Source organism: Pseudorasbora parva, chromosome 10, assembly GCF_024679245.1.
Source record: "Pseudorasbora parva isolate DD20220531a chromosome 10, ASM2467924v1, whole genome shotgun sequence".
Taxonomy (NCBI): Eukaryota; Metazoa; Chordata; class Actinopteri; order Cypriniformes; family Gobionidae; genus Pseudorasbora; species Pseudorasbora parva.
In genome coordinates, this window is record NC_090181.1 from 39,552,959 (window position 1) to 39,574,958 (window position 22,000).

The window sequence follows — 22,000 nt, forward strand, 5'->3', positions numbered from 1 at the left end:
CCCTCAATGCTGTCAAGTGTCTTATTTTCCTTGAAAAAAAAAAAAGTTATCTTCACAAGCATATCTCTAAATTCATTCATTTTATTATTAAGGGAAACTACAGTTGCAATATGTCTAATGTTTTAAAACTGTTAAAAGAATCATTATTAAAAAGGAGCAAATTATTACAATTTGTTAAATATTCTACAGTCTAAGAATGCTGATGACAACATTAAATATAATAGTTTTTTTTAACAGATAAACATAAGAATCCCTCATGATTTTCAAGCTTTATCCAGTTCAATATGGCCACCTGAAGGATTGATTATTTCAGATTCTAGCAGATGGCCGTATCTCAGAGCATCTCTCAGGTCTGTTCGGTCCAGTCGAGCGAGTCTTCTGTTTCGTCTTCCTCCAGCTCCTCCTGTAGGTCCTTCCTCTGAAGCACACTAGAATAATATCTGGAGGGTTGAGGGCCTGTCCTCAGTCCGATCTTCCTCTTGGTGAGGTGGAACTGAGCTTTGACGAAGTTGTAGAATGTGTACTCGTACTCCATGCGCTGATAAAGCACCTGCAGGGCCTCTAGATTAGGAGTCTGTTTGTGGACGGTGCCCGTCATGTTCCCCAGCTTCCTGTATTCTGAACCGAGGAGAGATAGACACAGATTTAGTGGCCACAGAGTCGTATAAATTATTTTTGAAATTATTAATGAAAATTACCCCATGATTTACTCAAGCCCTTATGTCATCCTAGGTGTATATGACTTTCTTCTTTCAGACAAATATTTGTTATAATATAAAAAATAAATAAAAAAAAAAACATTGCCCTGTCATGTTCCAAGCATTGTAATGCAAGCAATTAAGGTAATTTTCATTATCCCTTTAAGACAAAGCCTACAATACATTGACCACACATGCAGTTTTGTCATTTAAATTAAATAATATAGCGGACTACACTGCTGATACAAAACTGTGCAAAAGTCACAGTAGTTTCACAACTACAAACTGTGTCACACCAGATATTGATTTAATTTAGTTAAAAGATTTTCAATAGAAATGTAATAGACATTTATATATATATATATATATATATATTATATATATATATATATATATATATATATATATATATGATAAATACAACATATATTTAAATACCTTTTCTCTATTTTTAAGTAATTTCACTTAATATTACAAATATATATATTTTTTTTTTTATTTCACGAGTTCGTTTACCCATATACTCTTTAGCTGATAAGGTTTAAACATATTTGGCTTGCTGTCCACGGTGGAGGGGCTCGAGGGCGCTGCTTCAACTCGAGCTTAGATTTACCCCCCCGGGGACTACTAGTGCTAGGAAGAAGAGAAAGGTAAACATGAATGTAAGTAGGTGGAGTTGGGGAGGTGGAGGGAGCAAAACGACTGATGCCTGAAAGAGGTAGGAGGCTGCTTATATGCTTTGTGGTTGATTGAAAGATTAGATGGGTTCACGCCTCTCGAACTTGCGTTTGTGTAAGTTGCTAATTGAAAGATTAGATGGGTTCACTCCTCCCGAAATTATGTTGTGAACTTCACTAAAATGTTTATGTAATTGTTTTGTATTACTGTATATGTTAAATATATAAATAAAGGTGCTGGTCATAAAATTAGAATATCAACTGAAAAGTATGAGCATGTACATCACTCAGTACTTAGTTTGGCTCCTTTTGCCTGAATTACTGCAGCAATGCGGCGTGGCGTCGAGTCGATCAGTCTGTGGCACTGCTCAGGTGTTATAGGAGCCCTAGGTTGCTCTGATAGTGGCCTTCAGCTCTTCTGCATTGTTGGGTCTGGCATATCGCATCTTCCTCTTTACAATACCTCATAGATTTTCTATGGGGTTAAGGTCAGGTGAGTTTGCTGGCCAATTAAGAACAGGAATACCATGGTCCTTAAAGGGATAGTTCACTTTAAAATACTATGGAAGTAAATGGGTCCAGTTTACTGTTTGGTTACTGACATTCTTCATAATATCTTCCCTTGTGTTCAGCTGAAGAAAGAAATGCATACAGGTTTGAAACAACTTGAGGGTGAGTAAAGGATGACAGAATTTTCATTTTAAAGTGAACTATCCCTTTAAACCAGGTACTGGTTGCTTTGCACACTTGTGCTGGTGTCAAGTCCTGTTGGAAAATGAAATCTGCATCTCCATAAAGTTGGTCAGCAGCAGGAAGCATTAGGTGCACTAAAACTTTGTGGTATACGGCTGCGTTAACATTGGACCTCAGAAAAAACAGTGGACCAACACCAGCAGATGACAATGCACCCCAAACCTTCACTGACTGTGGAAACTTTACACTGGACCTCAAGCAACGTGGATTGTGTGCCTCTCCTCTCTTCCTCCAGACTCTGGGACCCTGATTTCCAAAGGAAATGCAAAACTTACTTTAATCAGAGAACATAACTTTGGACCACTCAGCACCAGTCCAGTCCTTTTTGTCTTTAGCCCAGGCGAGATGCTTCTGACACTGTCTGTTGCTCAAAAGTGGCTTGACACAAGGAATGCGACAGCTGAAACCCATGTCTTGAATATGTCTGTGCGTAGTAGTTCTTGAAGCACTGACTCCAGCTGCAGTCCACCCTTTGTGAATCTCCGCCACAATTTTGCATGGGTTTTGTTTCACGATCATCTCCAGGGAACGGTTATCCCTATTGCTTAAAAACATTTTCTACCACATCTTTTGCTTCCCTTCACCTCTCTATTAATGTGCTTGGACACAGAGCTCTGTGAACAGGCAGCCTCTTTTGCAATGACCTTTTGTGTCTTGCCCTCCTTGTGCAAGGTGTCAATGGTCGTCTTTTGGACAACTGTCAAGTCAGCAGTCTTCCCCATGATTGTGTAGCCTACAGAACTAAACTGAGAGACCATTTAAAGGCCTTTGCAGGTGTCTGAGTTAATTAGATGATTAGAGCGTGGCACCGCACCAGGTGTCTTCAATATTGAACCTTTTAACAATATTTTATTTTTCTAAAATACTGAATTTGGGATTTTCCTTAGTTGTCAATTATAATCATCAAAATTAAAAGAAATAAACATTTGAAATATATCAGTCTGTGTGTAATGAATGAATATAATATGCAAGTTTCACTTTTTGAATGGAATTAGTGAAATAAATAAACATTTTGATGATATTCTAATTATATGACCAGCACCTGTATAATATATATATATATATATATATATATATATATATATATATATATATATATATATATATATATATATATATATATATATATATAATTTTTTTTTTTTTTTTACAACTTTTTACTAAATTTTTGATTATTGATTAAATAAGCTTTAAATAAAAAATAAAAAATATAAAAGGTTATTAAAATGGGGGCAAAGTTTGTGGTGACCAATCAAATCATTATGCAAACTTGTATGAGAGGTCTCACCTGGACTTTTGTAGATGTTCAAGACGTCGGAGAAGAAGTGTGGAAGAAGTCTCTCCAGCAGAAGCAACACATCCTGAAGTTCCTCCAAAACCCCGACCAGCAGGTAATGATCCAGAACGTTCTGCTTGGCCCTTTCCAGCGCCCACAAACCCGGCTCTCTAGGTCAGTAAAGATTATTGCACCATAGATCATTTCCAGTGATCACTCATGGGCGTCTATTAATTCAGAGTTGATTAAAAAAAGCTGAAACCATTAAAACGAATCACAAAGGATGTGCAGTGGCAGTAATGTCAGAATATAAATGTCACCTGCACTGAGGATGCTGCCCACAGAAATATGGGATAATGTAGAAGAGCCGGGGATTGGAGCATTCTGGGTAGCTTTCCAAGATGCAGGTGTTGATGTCCTTTGGTCAAGAAGAACATTTACATTTATGCATTTAACAGACACTTTTACAGTATACAAAAGAAAGACAAAAGCAGTCTGTCGAAGATCCAACATTAACATTCCAGTTAATTACATCAGTGCTGTTAAAGCGGGGTGTTGTTGAACTGGAACTGAAGCTCTGAGAACAGTCGTTTGTTTATACATTCATCCACAAGGGGTCTGAACTATGGGGTCATTCATATAAGACTCCCAACCAAAGACCCACGCCTGGCTATTTCCTGCTGCTATGCAAACAAATCCAGAACATTCCAGGGAAAGTTGCAGAAAATTAACAAATGAAAATTAGCATTTGAACCGAAATCATGCATACCCATGCATATTGTATGGACTGAATATGATCGCATTGGTAACTTTTTCGACAAACTAAAAGTTTGTTATTTGTGTGTTTCCGGTGATGTCATGCTGCATGTAAATACACTGCCTGTAAACGATCACCACGCCACACACTAATGAGTGACAGGAAAACCAGCAGCGCAGTCAGTCTCACACTAAATATAGAAAGAGTAAACCATGTTAATAAACGCTGCCCGCTGAGCTGTGAAGGAGGCATTCATGTGTATCACACAGAGCTGTACACACTTCATTTATGACAGCTCAGAGCTGTAAGAGCTCACTCACTTCTCATTCATGTGCGTTTGTTTTTAAAGCTCTTACTAAATATCTTTCGTCGTCTTTCATCCCAGGGGTGCGGACGACGTGATTCTCCTCCCCTCTCCAGTCGCCGAACCGCCGGAAGAAATAATTGGATAAGAATCGGTTGATCGGATCTCTGATGATGTTGATGTGTGCGGGCTCATCCGTTCTGAACCTGATTACAGCACAGAGAGGAGTCATATTAAAATATCCATTATTTTATTCTTGATAATTAAGGCCCGTTCACACCAAGGAAGATAACCATAATATAGAAATAATTTTACAAATCATTTAAAAATGTTTTAAGAAATAGCAGAGTCCACATCACTACTATAACAACAGAGGAACAATATCGTTATCACTTTCAGAACGTTTTTTTTTCCAGCTGTTAAAGGAAAAAAACATTGACAGCCAATCAGAATCCATCCTGCTCTAGCTCTAGCATTTAATGCAGCAGATGACAAAAACTGAAGTGCCCCTCATCATAAACAGGACGTCACCACGCGTTGGTGTGGATGCTAATATAGTTATCGTTATAGTTTTCCCTCTTGGTGTGACCGGGACTTTACACGGCTCTCTGGAATAGTCACATATTTCCTAATATTCGCAGAGCCCGAGTACCCATGGAAAAATACAATACTCTCGATTCATTTTATCGAATCAAAAGACTTAGAGATTCGGGTCCCTGGAGGTCGTAAATACACATTATCCTGCAATTAACATTACAACATAACAACCTGACACAAAAAATTGTGCTTTTGTGGCACAAGAATACATTGGATTTACATAATTAACTCCAAAATCTTGGCTTACAGGCCAAAGGAGTATACTGTGACACTATATTGACTGTCATATTAACAGTCCATTTACACTTGACATCACATTTTTGTAGTTTACACAGGGAGGATAAAAGTATCATTTTCAAAAACGTGCACTTTGAAACCGAAAAATGAACGGCTAAAACTAGAGCTGCATGATTTTGAATAATTTGAGAATTGCGATTTTTTTTTGTGTGCGTTTCAAATAGAGATCACGATTCTCCCACGATTCCAAATAGACAACTAAATAAAATAACATGTGCACTACTATTCTGACTTCTAATTCTGCAGTCTATAATCATTTAATTAAATGTTTAATTAATTAGAAAGAATATTTAAAAAAATAAATAAAAAAAAACTTCACTTGTTTCATTACTGGGCGAATCAGTGTTTTTGAATGAATCTCTTTAATGAATGTAATGACAATAATTATAATAATTAATAATACATTTTATTTTCCTATAGTCTACATGAAGTGTGTAAAACTTAATATTCAAAACTGATCTGACTGTACTGACACACTGTTGTATGAGAAGCGAACTCAGCTGAGCTGGACAATTACTTTTTTTTTTTTGCAGAACTGCTTTATAGATGAAATTAACTCATTTTAATTATTGATGATATTTTTTACAACAGAACTGAATCCTCTGTGAAACAATCATTATTGTATAAATCACTATAGAAATAAAGGTGACTTGAATTGGAATTGAATCCGAAAAATCCGGAACTGAACTCACTTAATTTAGTCCAATTAAAGTAAATTACCATACAATTAGTGCAACTGCTTAATTCAGGGGTGGCGAACTCCGGTCCTGGAGAGCCGTAGTCCTGCAGAGTTTAGCTTCAACCCTTATCAAACACACCTGAGCAAGCTAATCAAGGTCTGAAGGTTTAAAGCCTAGTTCACACTGCCCGATTTTTGCCCCAATTTTGAGTCGCCAACAGGTTTTGTGAAATCGCCGACAAATGCCCGAGATCACAGGCAAATCGGTGCTGGTGCACGCGAGTGACAATCACGCAGTATGAATGATCAAAGACGCGATCAGAGAGAATCGCCGACGCCGGTGAGATATGCATGCTAAATATCTGGACCTGTCGGTGATTCAAACTCCTGCTGTGTGAACTGCGTTCTGACTGAAAATTACACCGACAGCCAATGAGAGAGTGAGATCATAGACTGTAAAAAAATATGGACGTAGTGTCCGTGACGTCACCCATAGGATTCCGATAAGCCGTTCTGAAGCTTAAAGTAGGGGCGAGCTGGGCGTTGCCATCTTGTGAGCGAGTCATCGCGTGTCACACCCAGATAACAGAAAATGAGCAAAAAGGCGGGATGTGCGCGGCGCTTAGGTGGCGCAATAACTATAGACGGTGGATAAATGGCTATCCACTTGTAACCACGCCCTTAATTATGCAGAACCTTAAGGCTTTATATAACGTAAACGAATGAGTTATAAAAAAATTCACCCCCCTCACAGTTGTCATGAAGATCAAAATTAGCCTTATAAGCCAAAACCACAATTGGTTCCAGGCTGTAAACATGTTTTATTCTGCTTTAAAGTTGAGAATTTTAACATGGGGCTCAATGAGATTCTGCTCCCTTCTGGAGCCTGCCTCTAGTGGCCAGTTAAGGAATTGCAGTTTACATTACTTCCGTATTGGCTTCAAGAGAGATCTCGGGAGGTTGCCGCTTAAGTGAGATACAGGGCAGCAGGCCGTTCAGGGAGGAGTTATAGAGCAGAATATCAGTATTTTAATAGATATATTTACAATTCTATCAAACAGAAACAAAGGCCAAACATTTGCACATCCAGCCACAGCAGCAGCAACATTACAAAATTATTTATTTACTTCAAACTGTTTTTGCAGAACACAATCCTGGCTCCCTCTGTCTCTCCAACAATTTCTTCCACCATAATCTTTTTTCTTTTTCTCCACAAATCAGCGCACATACAATTTCAAGCAAACTTTGTGCAGTTTATCATTTTTAATAACAATTCCAAGTCACGCGCGAGAACTCCGGTCTGACGCATGTGTGATCTCGCGTTGTTTACTTGTCACATCGCACGTGTGTTTGGGAAACGTAGTTTGCGCACCGGAGAGAGAGAGTTGTCGGCGATTCTTCCTCTTGTTCAGTCATGCAGTGTGAACTCCTCTGTCGTCAAACCATCATGCAGTGTGGACACAGCAGTGACTGAATGATACCCCAGATAGTCATGCAGTGTGAATAGAGCAGTGACCCGACGAGTTTGAAAATCGTGCAGTCTGAACTAGGCTGCATTTTTTCAGGGTTGGAACTGAACTTCGCAGGACTGAGGCTCTCCAGGACCGGAGTTCGCCACCCCTGGCTTCATTTTTTGAGTGTTTCAGGTCTCATGTGTCATACGAACATGCACTAATGGCCCAATCTTGAGTCTCATTTATCAACTGTAGTAAAAATGACCTAGTGATAATATCATCGTAATATTGTTGCAGTATTAGACCGACTGTTTGAACATTGCATTTTTTAATGTATATATTTTATGTATATATATATTTTTTTTTATTATTAATTTGGTAAATAGTCATACAATCAAAGCTTACATCAACTTACCTGCTAAAATTGAGAAAATGCACATGTCGTGTGTAAAGAAATGGCTGAGGAGTTGTGCTGATGTTTCTAATTAGGTTTTCCTACATGGGAATGAAAAGAGAATGGTTAAAACCAACCATGGATGTTCAATGGTGGCTAATGGCCTAAATATACTGGAATAATAATGAAGAAATAATTCAATGGCAGCTATTGTTACACCGAAAATAAGGATCGTTCACATTTTTAATCTGCAACAAGAGAGAGGTATCAACTTCACTGGCCAAGCAGACAGTTATAGACTGTCATCTCAACATCATATTTATTCATATATTTAACTATAGTTAAAGGGGTCAGTAATTTCATTGTTTTATAATGTTTCCTTGCTAGGGTGCACTCACATTGTTAGTATGATTTTACAGAAAAAAATGGTCATATTTTATAAATTAAAGGCATTTTTCCTAGCCCAATTTTAGTAGCGTGCCGGTCGGGATTTAAATGTTAAGTGATTTTAAAAAAATGGAGAAAATTCCACACATATACTCAGCTATTTTATATAAAAAGATGCCATCTAAGTGTGGAATTCTCTTGAAATTTTTTAGCACATTTTTTCTATTATAGATCTCAAGGTTAATCGTGAAAATAAGAGATTTGTTGATTATACAAAATCAATCTGCAAATAATTTAGAATAATTTCGTGTTATTACCAAGTACATGTAAACATGTAAAATAAAGTGTTACCTGGTTTTGGCAAGAGTCACTGTTAAACACACACTTTTAGGGAGTGTTCTTTGATCGTTTTGAAGTTGACCGTTTAGTCACTGGTTTGATTTACTAACACATAGACGAACATCTGAGTGTACATGAATCATTATATATCAGATCAGGCATTAGGATTAACACGGTTACTTACATGTTGTGGCATTACTGTTAAGTCCATATCGTAAAAGTGAAGTGAACTGACCTGCCCTGAAATTGCGACTGATTACCAAAGAATCCACAGTGAAATGTACCCAAATAAAAGCTCATCCGAGACATTCACATTGCTGAAAATAATAAAAGCACATTCTCAGCATTAGGTTGGAAGGTAATGTTATTTTTAGTCCAGTGATCCTGTCACTCTTTCTCTCCTCATCATCTCACTAACACCCCAGTGGGCGATGATGAAGTAGACGTTGCTCTTCTCCTGCAGAGGTTGTCTTTTATCTATCATAGACAGGCACATTCCACAACGCGTCGTTCACTAGGCTTGGTTACAATAAAAGCTGTTTTTGGTCTCAAAAGGAAGTTTTCAGTTCTTATAGTGTGATGACCTCTTATATGTCAAAAGCTCAAAATGTAATTTCTCAGTTCATGACCCCTTTTAAGTACCGACTGTGACGTCAGCAATGTTTTTAATTACCTGTTCACGTTTGGTGAGTCTGGTCTTGTTGTGAATATCAGAGGAGATGAGGGTGAACTGATGTCTGTCCGCCAAGATGCGCAGCAACAAAACTATAGTGCGACTTCCACACTTACCAACCCTGTTATACACCACCTGACTTGGGAAAGGTAAAGCCTGCAACAGAGAAAACTCTTACAGTATCCAAAGAGTGTCTGGTTCAGAAAAATCATACATTATGGTGGAATGAAAATGCATTTGCATCAGTTGTAAAAGATATTAGTAACAAATGAGATTCAAGCATTCAAATCTTTTAGTATATGACATGCAGTGCTCTTACTCTGGGCCCCAAAGGTCCATGGCCACCAGAAAATCTCCCTAAAAAGTTTAAAATAATAAATCATTATTTATATTATATTATATTATATTATACATCAAAAGCATGTATCTGTGCATATCGACCTTAACAAATAGCTATGTGATACAAAATATTTACCAAATGTGTCCAAATATTCTGTCCAGCTACTAATCATTACTAATAATCTTACATTTGTTAAGTTTAATATGTATAAAGATTGCGTGCTGAAACTTAAGAGTGATATCTTTTAAATGGGTATATTTGCTTTGGAAATCCACAAGTTATTCCACCCTTCCATCCAGCTGTCAGGTTTGGTGACTGCTGTCATTGTAGGACGTGTGAATAAAGAATCCAGCACAATGAAAGGCCTCATATCATCCAGTTTACATGGACTCCTGTGGAATTCACCGTGGGTCTCTTGAGCCAAAAACAACACTGGTGTCGTATGGACTCATAGTGGAGAAAGGAAACTTTGACAGTCTGCTCTTTATCTGACAACAGAACTACAGTAACTGGCTTGTCTAACACTTTATGACTTTAATGAACCATTAAGCTAAATTCAATTAGTTAGACATGTCATGAAACTGTTTATATTCATATTTCAGGGGAAGCAATAACTGATCTGTTATAGTTATGCTCATGAAGAGCATAAAAGTTCTTAAAGAGTAGGCTTATCTGATGAGGATATGAGGTTTTGAGTCATAATCTATTTACACTAACGTGTTTTAGCTGCTTTTGTTTGTTATAACACTGATAGTAGGCTAATTCAATTCTTTAGTAAATTGGGATATTCGAATTCTAATATCACTATAATAATGCATTCAATTGTAATTCATTAAAGTAAATTACCATACAATTTGTGCAACTGCTTAATTTTTTGAGTGTTTCATGTGTCATACGAACATGCACTAACAGCCCAATCTTGAGTCTCATTTATCAACTGTAGAAAAAATGACCTAGTGATAATATCATCGTAATATTGTTGCAGTATTAGACCGACTGTTTGAACATTGTATTTTTTTGTATATATTTTATGTAATATTTTTAAATATTATACATGTACTAATTTGGTAAATAAATAGTCATAATGCATTCAATTATGAACTAAAGTTGACTAAACTCAACTCAAGTGGACAAGAGTAATTTTCATAAACGTCATTGTGTCACATTATATCTAGAGTAACATTCATTGTAGGCCTACTATAAAGTAACAATAGGCTACTGGGTAGGATTAGGGTTTAGTTGAGGGTTAGTTGCATGTAATTATGCATTATTGAATGTTATTGCCAAGTAGGCTACATGTAAACACTTTGTACATAATTTTTATTACATTAGCAGTCTTCTCCGTTGTGTCAGCGTGCCCCGTGCCTTCTGATAAACGATGTTTGAGGTCTTACCGATATAATAGCCCACATCCAGCAGGATTTTTGGTGCTCCTCCGTTTAACTGATATAACACAGACCCCAGGCAGAATATGAGGACAGCGGTCAGACAGAAGCTCAAATCCCGGCGCGAAATTCGGAGCAGAACCACCGCGAGCCAGTTCTCCCTCCGGCTCCTCACGCGCATGTAACCAGTCAAGTGTTTATGAGAGGGAGGACTTCGAAAAGTCATCATATTCCCATGATGCTAATCCAGAGAGAATTTTACTAATCCATCTGATCTGTATTAACACACACCGATGTCATGTCGGTCTGAGAGCAGCAGAATAGCGCCCGTGTCTCCATGTGCTACGGTCACATCGTCTCTATAACTCAGGATGTGGAGGCGGTAAACCTGCAGGTGTGTGCAGTGCCAGTGTCCACCCCATTCAGAGACTTTACTGAGTCCATCTTGACAGTCCGTGTTTAATATCCATTAATATTTTAAGGTCTACAGGAGCTAAAAGTAACTTGCCTCACCTGCCAATGGCCAGTGGAAAATGTACCGGCCAAACAAACAAACAAACATAAATAAATGCAATACATTGTTAAAGACAATTAAACACAGTGTAAAAAAAATGTGTTGGTTTTTGTTGTTTTAACTTAAAAAAGTAAGAAACCTGGTTGCCTTGAGTTTATTGAAATTAAAAATTTGAGTTGATACAATGAAGGAAATTTGTTTAATAAATAGAAACTCAAAATATTATCTGAACCACATAAAAAATGGATAAATCATGAAAATAGCACTATTTGGCATGTTTCACTGCGTCATCAAAAATAAAACCCACACAATTACCCAATATGCTTACAAAATATTTTAATAATATTTTAATAAAGGTTGTCGAATCTCAAAAAATGTTCATTGTATTAACTCAAAATTGTAATTTCAATGAACTCAAAATTTTAAGGCAACCAGGTAACTTTTTTTCTAAATAATTTTTTACAGTGCAGTAAGTAATAAGATAATGACAAATAATTAAATTACAAGCAATAGCACAAATAAATACAATACAACAAAGATACAAATGAAATACAGTAAACAGTGTTATATCAGGTGCAGCTAGGTCTAATAGTTTTCGGGTGACGAAATTTAATAAAGTATGCTAATCAAATAAGACTGCGTCTTCATATCATATTTTTTACAGTCTATGTCATATCACCTTTAAAGTGTCCTTTGTTGTTTGAATAAAGGCACACTATGTCGTTTTTTTGCCTCTAGAGGTCACCTATTCAAATCAAAGGCGTAGCTTAATGACGCTGAGATTGAGCGTGGAATCTTGGCAGATGTTGTCTTCACCTCACAGTCGGGCCCTGTCCCAAATGGCACACTTTATGTGCACTTTCGGTCTTGTGGACTTACAATGGCCATTGCGTGCGCGTGTCCATTAAGTCCACAAGACCATAGGGTGTCCCATTCGTCATTTAAAGGGGGGGTGAAATGCTGTTTCATGCATACTGAGCTTTTTACACCTTTAAAGACTTGGATTCCCATCCTAAACATAGACAAAGTTTAAAAAACTAATGTTGGACGTTTGATGGAGTATTTCTGTGTTAAAAATACTCCTTCCGGTTTCTCACAAGTTTCGGCGAGTTTTTTTCGAGTATGGGTCTACTTGACGTTAAATAGAGCGGAAGGTCCTTGTATGGGCCGTACGGGCTCTTCTCCCGGTAGGGTGCGCGCGCGCGTGACTAGAGGGAGAGAGAGGAAATGCACGCTGTAAACAGTCTCTCAGGTGCAGATCCAGTCGTCCGTTAACACTTATGACGCGCCGCGCTCCACTTTATTCCTATGGTTGATGTCGAGCGACTTCAACGCTTCAGCACAGCATTCCGGGAAGGCAGCGCTGCATTTGAACCGATTTGAACGCAGAAAGGACGGGAAGCTTCAAGGCATCGCTTCAGTCGCGTCGCAAAGTGGATTTCCACGGTCACTGCTGTCACAGGACTTCACCAAATCATACCAAAGAAGTGTGTTTTTGACAGAGCGGTCCTGCTTTGGAAGATGCCGGTGAGTAAATCAACTTCAAATGTCTCTGCTATTGGCTACCGTCGCATGAGTAAACATCAGTAAACGATACGATCGCGTGCTTCGTCATTCAAATGCGCTAACGGTTACTCCATTGTTGTTCTGTATAACGTTACACTATTCTGACTCTGACGTGCAAAACCGTTTTGCTTGCTACCTCTAAGGTCTAGTCACATACAATAGTCCATAAACCGAATCATGTCCTCATAAACTGCACACAAAGGCCACTAAATACAGTACATACCACAGAGACGGACGTCCTGATGTTGCCGTTTCTCCTGTTCAATTTATTTCAGCCTCAGATTTGATTCTGGATCATTATCTGTATTAGCTGAGATAGATGGGTTTCTCCACGCTTGAGGACGTCACCGCTTTGCGCGCTTGTCATTCTTTAGCTCCGCCCACACGATACGCCTCCAGGCGCTCGGTTTTTTCCGGAAAGACTCGGTACAGCCTATATTTCTTTTATAAATATGATAAAACTAAAGACTTTTCGGAGATATGAAGGATGCAATACTACTCTATAGGTACTCAAGATTGACATGAGATTGACTGAAACTGAGTGTTTCACCCCCCCTTTAAGCTTAAAGAAGGGTGCTCGTGAGCACCCCCCTTTGCAGCTGCTATACACCCTCGATGCACACTTCAGCTGAACCCGCAAGTTTGCGAGCTACGCAGAGGACTTCTGCCCGGCAGTCAAAGCGGCATTACCTCGTGAAAGTGCGGACTCAGAGGAAGACCGTGAGGGTTTAGGGTGCCATTTGGAACAGGGCCTCGGTGGGAAAAATTTGTGACAGGACTCGGGCAGAAATCATGTTCATGAATGAGATTATTAAATCAAGTCACCTTTATTTATATAGCGCTTGTTACAACGCCAATTGTTTCAAAGCACCTTCAAGTGTTAACAAGAAAAAAATGCAACAGAATTTGATTCGGCTGTACAGCCGCTCTGGTGAAAACGGTGATGTCATCAGCTCATTTCAATTATTATGTACTGTCAATGCAGGCGTATTGGTAATATAGTTGACATTTAAGTGTCCCCAACTGCACAAGCCAAAAGCCAAAGGCGACAGTGGCAAGAAACCAAAACTCCTTCAGGGCCAGAATGGAGAAAAAAACATTGGGAGAAACCAGGCTCAGTTAGGGTGCCAGTTCTCCTCTGGCCAACGAACAAACAGTGACTATGTTTACATGGACAGCAGTAATCTAATTATTGACCTTATTCTAAATAAGACAATATTCTGATTAAGGTGTTTACATGAGTTGCTTTTAGAGTACTCCGTTTTACATGTGATAGAACATAGATCGATTATGGCACGTCATTACGTCCCCAATGCCACGCTATGTTGTCCAACATCCAATCATAGCGTGACTTTGGCAGGTCTGTTAATTTTATGGGCTCAGTAAACCCGCTAACTTCACCTGCGGGTGTCGCTGTTGGACAGTGTTACTTTACATTAAGAAGTATAACAAAACATGCGTTTTTATAATGTTTTATATCTACATTTACGTTGATTTATTTTTTAATATTATGCATTGCCTCTTTTTGTTTGTTTTTTGAAGAGACACTGCCCCTCTTTCCTCCTTATTGACAGCCTACATTTAGAATAATAGCTTTGATTAATTATGAAAAAGGTTTAAAAATCATGACTCTTTGGATTGTTTTTCCTGCCGTCGAGCCACAGGCGTTCACTGAATGACCCATCTGGTTTGCGATTACAGATACAAACTTATTGTATTTTACTTTTACAATGAGCATAATAATTACAACAAAAATAAAAATAGAGAGAGAGGACGCAGTGTTCAATGAACAGTCAAGTAAAACACACACCGCCCATAGCAACGACGTTTATGGCAACGACTTTTCAGACTGACAGATCCGTAAAAGATAAACGCGACTTTTCCACTATTTGTTACTGTTTTGTACACGTTGTTATATTAAGTATAATTCCAATTATGTTTTATTGGCCACAATATTATCGATGATTGTTAAAAGGGGCACTTTTGATTAATTTTCAAAAAGGGCAGAGGCTCGAACCCACAAAGCCTCCCCTCTGCACTCCCCTGTTGTGCGTAACGTTGTGTCCTGTCACAAAATGCGGTGAAATCTCCGACATGACATTAATAGTTAGATTAAGGTGTGTACATGTCTCTGATAATGCGACTAAAATAGGCATACTCCACATGTCTTAATCCGATTTATGTTTAGTTAGATTATGACTTTAATCAGATTAAGGTAATTAGAAATCGCTGTCTACATGGTAGCCTCTTAATCAGAGTATTGTCTTAATCAGATTAATATCGGAGTATTGTTGTCCATGTAAACGTAGTCAGTGACTACGTTTACATGGACAACAATACTCCGATATTAATCTGATTAAGACAATACTCTGATTAAGAGGCTACCATGTAGACAGCGATTTCTAATTACCTTAATCTGATTAAAGTCATAATCTAACTAAACATAAATCGGATTAAGACATGTGGAGTATGCCTATTTTAGTCGCATTATCAGAGACATGTACACACCTTAATCTAACTATTAATGTCATGTCGGAGATTTCACCGCATTTTGTGACAGGACACATACCGTTACGCACACCAGGGGAGTGCAGAGGGGAGGCTTTGTGGGTTGGAGCCTCTGCCCTTTTTGAAAATTAATCAAAAGTGCCCCTTTCAACAATCATCGATAATATTGTGGCCAATAAAACATAATTGGAATTATACTTAATATAACAACGTGTACAAAACAGTAACAAATAGTGGAAAAGTCGCGTTTATCTTTTACGGATCTGTCAGTCTGAAAAGTCGTTGCCATAAACGTCGTTGCTATGGGCGGTGTGTGTTTTACTTGACTGTTCATTGTGAACACTGCGTCCTCTCTCTCTATTTTTATTTTTGTTGTAATTATTATGCTCATTGTAAAAGTAAAATACAATAAGTTTGTATCTGTAATCGCAAACCAGATGGGTCATTCAGTGAACGCCTGTGGCTCGACGGCAGGAAAAACAATCCAAAGAGTCATGATTTTTAAACCTTTTTCATAATTAATCAAAGCTATTATTCTAAATATAGGCTGTCAATAAGGAGGAAAGAGGGGCAGTGTCTCTTCAAAAAAAAAAAAAAAAAGAGGCAATACATATTACAAAAATAAATCAACGTAAATGTAGATATAAAACATTATAAAAACGCATGTTTTGTTATACTTCTTAATGTAAAGTAACACTGTCCAACAGCGACACCCGCAGGTGAAGTTAGCGGGTTTACTGAGCCCATAAAATTAACACACCTGCCAAAGTCACGCTATGATTGGATGTTGGAGAACATAACGTGGCATGGGGACGTAATGACGTGCCATAATCGATCTATGTTCTAGCACATGTAAAACGGGAACATGAACGGAGTACTCTAAAAGCAACTCATGTAAACACCTTAATCAGAATATTGTCTTATTTAGAATAAGGTCAATAATTAGATTACTGCTGTCCATGTAAACGTAGTCAGTGTGTGATTATGATTCTGGCAATATTACAGGTCAGAAGTTATATTATATCAATAATATTCTAGAATTATTCAAAAGATTGGAGTCGAATTGCCGGTTTAATGAGGATGTTGTGTCGATGTGGCATTTAAGGGGGAGTTTAATTGACACGCTCTCTGCTGACACTTCAGGGATGAGTTGGACATGTCCAGGCACAGGTCCACCATCTGGCCCGGATCCGGCTGACTGCGTTAAACCTCGGGATAAACAGAGAGACTAATATTAGCGTAGATGTACATCAGGTGTTTAGGGAAGTGTTCCCGATTCTGGCTGACCTAGTTAATGCAGCCTAACAATCATTTAACTGATTTGAATAATACAAATGTATTATGTTCTATGTTTATACCATAGTAAAGAGATGTTACGATGTTAACACTACTGTAGTATGAAGCAGAGCAGGTCGGATCGCTGTGGGAGAGGAACGAGCCCGCTAAAGTGAATGCTAATAAGAGACACATGGCTGGAATGCAGTGGAGCTTTTATTAGGTTAACGGCAGGCGTGAATTAACACACAGGCTTGCGTAGGCTGCAGCCGAGGGGCCCCATGTGTGATTGACCAGATTGTTTTTTTTCAGCGCGAACAAAAAAGACACTCATTGGCCCATAAGAAAAAGCAGGTGATTGGACACATCTTTCCAATCAGCTGCTGGTCAAATCATGTCAATCATTTTCATTTACATCACTGCTGTTGCTAGACGGGCAAGATGAAATAGCAGCAAAATGTCTGTAAGAAAGTACGATAGTGGAGCTCAAAAACCTACAATTTAAAATAAAGTCTACAATTTGTTGGTTATAATAAGATGATTTGCAAAAGCGCAGAACTCCGTCAGTGTAAGCAAAAGCTTGTGCTGAACAAATCCGCTTTGAGCAAATTCTGCACATTTGTAAAACACTTGTGATTGGCCATTGTATTAAATGACCATGAGCTCATTTAATTGGCTACAATCCTCAATGTGGCAAAACAAAATGCACAAAGTTTTGTTTGATTATTGAATAATACAACATTGTGTCCTCTAGTGCCACAGACTCGACTGTACTCGAACATGTCCAAGTCAGTGTAGAAATTCACCCTTACATTTCCAGCGTTTGCACATTATACAGGTATTACAGACCTATACTATTGATGAAAGTTGGTGAAAAAACCCTAATGACTTAATAAATGAAATCAAACTTCATTTAACTTTATTAGTTTTTAAAACACATCTCTGACAATCCATTTACAAACATTCAGTTCATTCACACCAACTTGCATTAGCCCATAACAGAACGTTATAGATTAACATACGTAGCCTATGAAACATTTTACAAGCAAAAATCACCAAATAAGTCCTATATTACAGCTGGAAATAAATATGTTTTGAAATCATTTTGAACATTACTCAAAATATAAGACAATGCAGTTTACAGAAAACATGCTTTTTAGTTTGGCCATAACAAAATAATATAAAAACTGCTTCTATTGAAATAAAAAAATCTTTATAATGATGATCTATTCAATATATCCAAAACAAATGACAACAAATGTAGGCTTCACTCAGATTCACTATTATATACATTTCCAAAGGCAACATTTATGGTTTCCACAAACTCCTAAAGAGTTGTTTAAAATTTTAAACTGGTGCCTTTTGATCATTACAGATTCAATTTGATTCAAAACAAATCATTCTTCATCGTCCACTAGTGATGGTTTCAAATGAAACCACAAATGAAAGTCAGACTACTTCAGTTTCCTGTGCTGTCTAAAGCCTAGAGAGGACATATTTGAGCTAGAATCCCCTCTCAGGTGAATGAAAAGCATGTAAAAACCCAATAGAAGAGTCATGATCCTAAAATCTTCAGGAGTTGACTTTTAAGCTGGCATTATCCAAAGCTGCTCCCACAGTTCAGGTGCTCAAGGGATCACACATATCTCTGACAATCCTCTCAATGGGATCTGCGACATACGAAAAAGTCAAAGTCAGACACATTTGTAAAGAATGTGGAATGGACCCTTTTCACAGACAGTGATGACGTGTAGCTTTCAACATCGCAAATCTAGTTAAGTCTTTAATTTTAATTTTTTTATAAAGTATATACATTTATAACGCTATACTTGTGTTAAATTACCTAGGCAGTTGATTATCAAAAAATGAACGCTGCTGCAAGGGTGTTTCTAATAAAATGACTAAAGGAGTGATGGTAAATTTCACATTCTCTCCTCTGTTTGCTGTAATCAGTATTTCAATATTTTCCTCCTCTTTTGGAGAGTCATGGAAACATAATGGATTTTTCCTTTTGAAATTGGAGCAGTTGGGAGTACAACTATTATATTTGCCGCACCACTAAAAAAGTTTATCCAACAATGACAACTTGCGCTTCTGAGAACCCCAGAAATGTGAAAAAGGTCCATTGACACACAACATACTGTATGGGATCACCAGGCGGAGAACTCACTGCTATACGATGCTGCTTTAGAAGTTGTTGAACTCTTGTCTGATCAATCAGAATGGCAACGTCACCCAAAGGTTTGTCCAGATCTTCAGAATATCTCTGGATCAGAGCGAAAGGCACTCCATAACGGCCATGCTGAAAGAAAGAGAACGGAGATCGATAAACTAGTACTTTTTTATGTGCAGATTGCACATGTGCATATAATTCGTTTTACACATATCAGTTATTTTACAAGGTGGCACTGGCAACACTGGCCCAGGCCAACGTTTCACAGTAGAAAACGAAACTAAAGAGACGGAACAACCACCAAATACCGGATACTGCAACAACAGATGTATTGACAAGAGCTTGTGTGAGGGGGTTATGAAATAGCTGCAACTTTAGATTAAAAGAACACAAAGACATTTTTATCAGTCATAACTCATGGATAAAATAGCATTGACACTGGACAAAGATGAGACTTTCTAGAGCGCATGTGTCGACCACCTGCGATTGTTCATGGTATCGAATGGAGCATATTTTGAAAGGCTACGCGTTTTACGAAGTAGCCTATACTTTGGGCTTAATGATCAAAACAGACAGAAGAAAAGAGTAACATTTCTTTAAAATGTTATTTTTACAGTTTATGATTTATAAACAATATTTACCTCTAAATTATGCACATTTAACTCTGCTTTCGCTCATGAAACCATTGCGTTCCTCTGAGAAACTTTGCGTTCGCTCACGAAACCTTAGCGTTCCCCTGAGAAATTTTGCCTTCTCTCACAAAACCTTTGCGTTCCCCTAAAAAAACGTTGTCCACTCACGAAACCTTTGCGCTCCCCCGAGAAACTTTGCGTTCTCTCACAAAACCTTTGCCTTCCCCCAAGAAACCTTGCTTTGCTCCCAAAAGGTTTGTGGAAAATCAGATACCTTGTCAGAATATGGCTCATCTGTGAGGTCGATGCCATCAGAGGATAACTTTTCCTCCACTAAAGTCTCCAGGTTGGCCATTTTCCCAGTATGGACTTTCTTAGCAGGTCTGTAAATGAGTGACTTGGAGATCCTGGGAACTTCTGAGCCGGAGTTTGACTTAGATGATGTGCTTGTAGAAACCTCCTTTTTCCAGACGCCAGTGTCCCTGCTCTTTAATAACGGCAGTGGAAGAGGTTTTGGAGGAATTGGTGGTTTCACGCGCTGTGTGCTTGGAGGAAGAACATCTACTGGTACCTCCTCATACTCCACCACTGGAACGTTTGAGGATGGCTGAGCTCCAAACACAATCTCTTCAGACTCATCTTTCTCCTGTACTTGACTTGAATTCTCCTCAATACTGTCAGACAATTTTCTGTGCAGATGAAGTTCCTCTAGTGAGAAGTAACGCTTCAACATCTCGGTTTGAGTGACCTGATGATCCAGGGTGCCGCAACTGCGACTCAGGGCTTTTCCTCCAAGCATGCAGTGCTTCCTTCCCAGATGAAGATTCTGAATGGAGTCGATCTGCAGTGGAAGTGGAAGGTCCGGTCTGGTTTGTGGGCTCAACCTGCTGGAATGGCAGAGGGGTGGGATGGGAAACTCAGGGGAGGAGAGATGGCTGGACTCAAAGCCTGATGAGGATCTGCTTAAATGAGACGTCTTTTTGCCTTTGCCTACAAGAAGATTCATGTGAAGAAGATGTGATTCAACATGACAACAACACAGTTAAAAATTTGTCATACGAGTCGACTGGAAATATAAATATATATAAATATATATATATATATATTAATCATACACTACCATTCAATGCTGGTGAACATAAGATACTTCTCTCAAAAACAATATTTTAAACAGCAGATCACAGACTGATGGAAAAAATCATGCAAAGAGAAACTGATTTGTTTTGCATAGTGATGAAATATATAGTTTAAGGGTGAACAGAATGTACTGGATGGAAACAGAGAGAAGCAGACAGGAATAAGCAGGCGGTTCAGATAAATAGATCATAGAGCATTTTATTCCATAGCTTCTGTAATGACACGGACTGACATCTCTCCTTCAGTCAGTGACACACTGACAGAGCTCAACCGCCGACAGTCCCGCGACCGGTCACAAGTTTCAGTCGGATCCATGTACATGGATTCTGTACGTTTCTTTTAGCCACAGTTGTAAAGAACATGTAAGACATTCGTGGATGAATCTTTTCCCGGGTCATATGTAATCCCAAAATCAAGAAGTTACATTTTGATCAACAAAAAACTAACACTCCATTATGAACTATATCACGATTTAAACACAGTTCACCCTCAAACCGTAAAAAAAAAAATCACTCTATATATTTTTTTTTATTAATGGAATTGCAAAAATAATTAACTGATTAATAATATATTATTATTTATTATACCCAATAAAACCTAATATTAATTAATACAATTTAATTTAAAGTTAATACATTTTTATGTTAGTGTTAAATAATATTCAAATGTTTATTAATGAATAAAAAAAACTAACACTGTTGTACTGCTTTTAATTTAATTTATAGCTAATTTAAAAAGTGTATTATAATAATGACAAGTACCACTGAAAATAATATGAATTACACAAAAACTGTAATGAGAATTAGCTTTTTACATGATTTATTTAGCATTTATGTAAGCATAAATTTGAGGGGAAAATGTGTTTAATATACAGTGTGAATATATATATATATATATATATATATATATATATATATATATATATATATATATATATATATATATATAATATATAATAATATATATATATATATATATATATATATATATATATATATATATATATATATATATATAATATCAATTGGTTTAAAACAGGCTTTTTCATTTATGATTTTGGGGTGAAATGTGACCTGGACAAACTGTGGAGCAAGATGTATAGACTTTCTTATTTTGCAAATATATACGTTTGCATATCACAAATGATTTTTAGGCACATCTAAAGATATTGTGCAACATCATATT

General features: G+C 37.6%; 2 protein-coding genes across 4 annotated transcripts in view; both read right to left on the bottom strand.

The window, feature by feature from the left end:
• Positions 1–121: 121 nt before the first annotated feature.
• Positions 122–11,392, bottom strand: LOC137091560 (uronyl 2-sulfotransferase). The gene is made up of 8 exons (XM_067456103.1): positions 11,020–11,392; positions 9,605–9,642; positions 9,286–9,441; positions 7,908–7,987; positions 4,518–4,671; positions 3,725–3,822; positions 3,417–3,574; positions 122–618 (listed from the first exon to the last, which is right to left on the bottom strand). Exons 1-8 carry the CDS (start codon positions 11,237–11,239, stop codon positions 347–349), a joined length of 1,176 nt encoding a protein of 391 aa, XP_067312204.1. The 5' UTR covers positions 11,240–11,392; the 3' UTR covers positions 122–346.
• Positions 11,393–17,775: 6,383 nt separating this feature from the next.
• The window catches only part of sash1b (SAM and SH3 domain containing 1b), a 151,343-nt gene continuing 147,118 nt past the window's right edge, over positions 17,776–22,000 (bottom strand). For all 3 annotated transcript variants that reach the window (XM_067456106.1, XM_067456107.1, XM_067456109.1), the window contains 3 exons: positions 19,953–20,668; positions 19,044–19,175; positions 17,776–18,543 (listed from right to left, as the gene is read on the bottom strand). In XM_067456106.1, the coding sequence (XP_067312207.1) occupies positions 18,502–18,543; positions 19,044–19,175; positions 19,953–20,668 (890 nt within the window). In that variant the 3' untranslated portion in view covers positions 17,776–18,501. The remainder of the gene's footprint in view (positions 18,544–19,043; positions 19,176–19,952; positions 20,669–22,000) is intronic.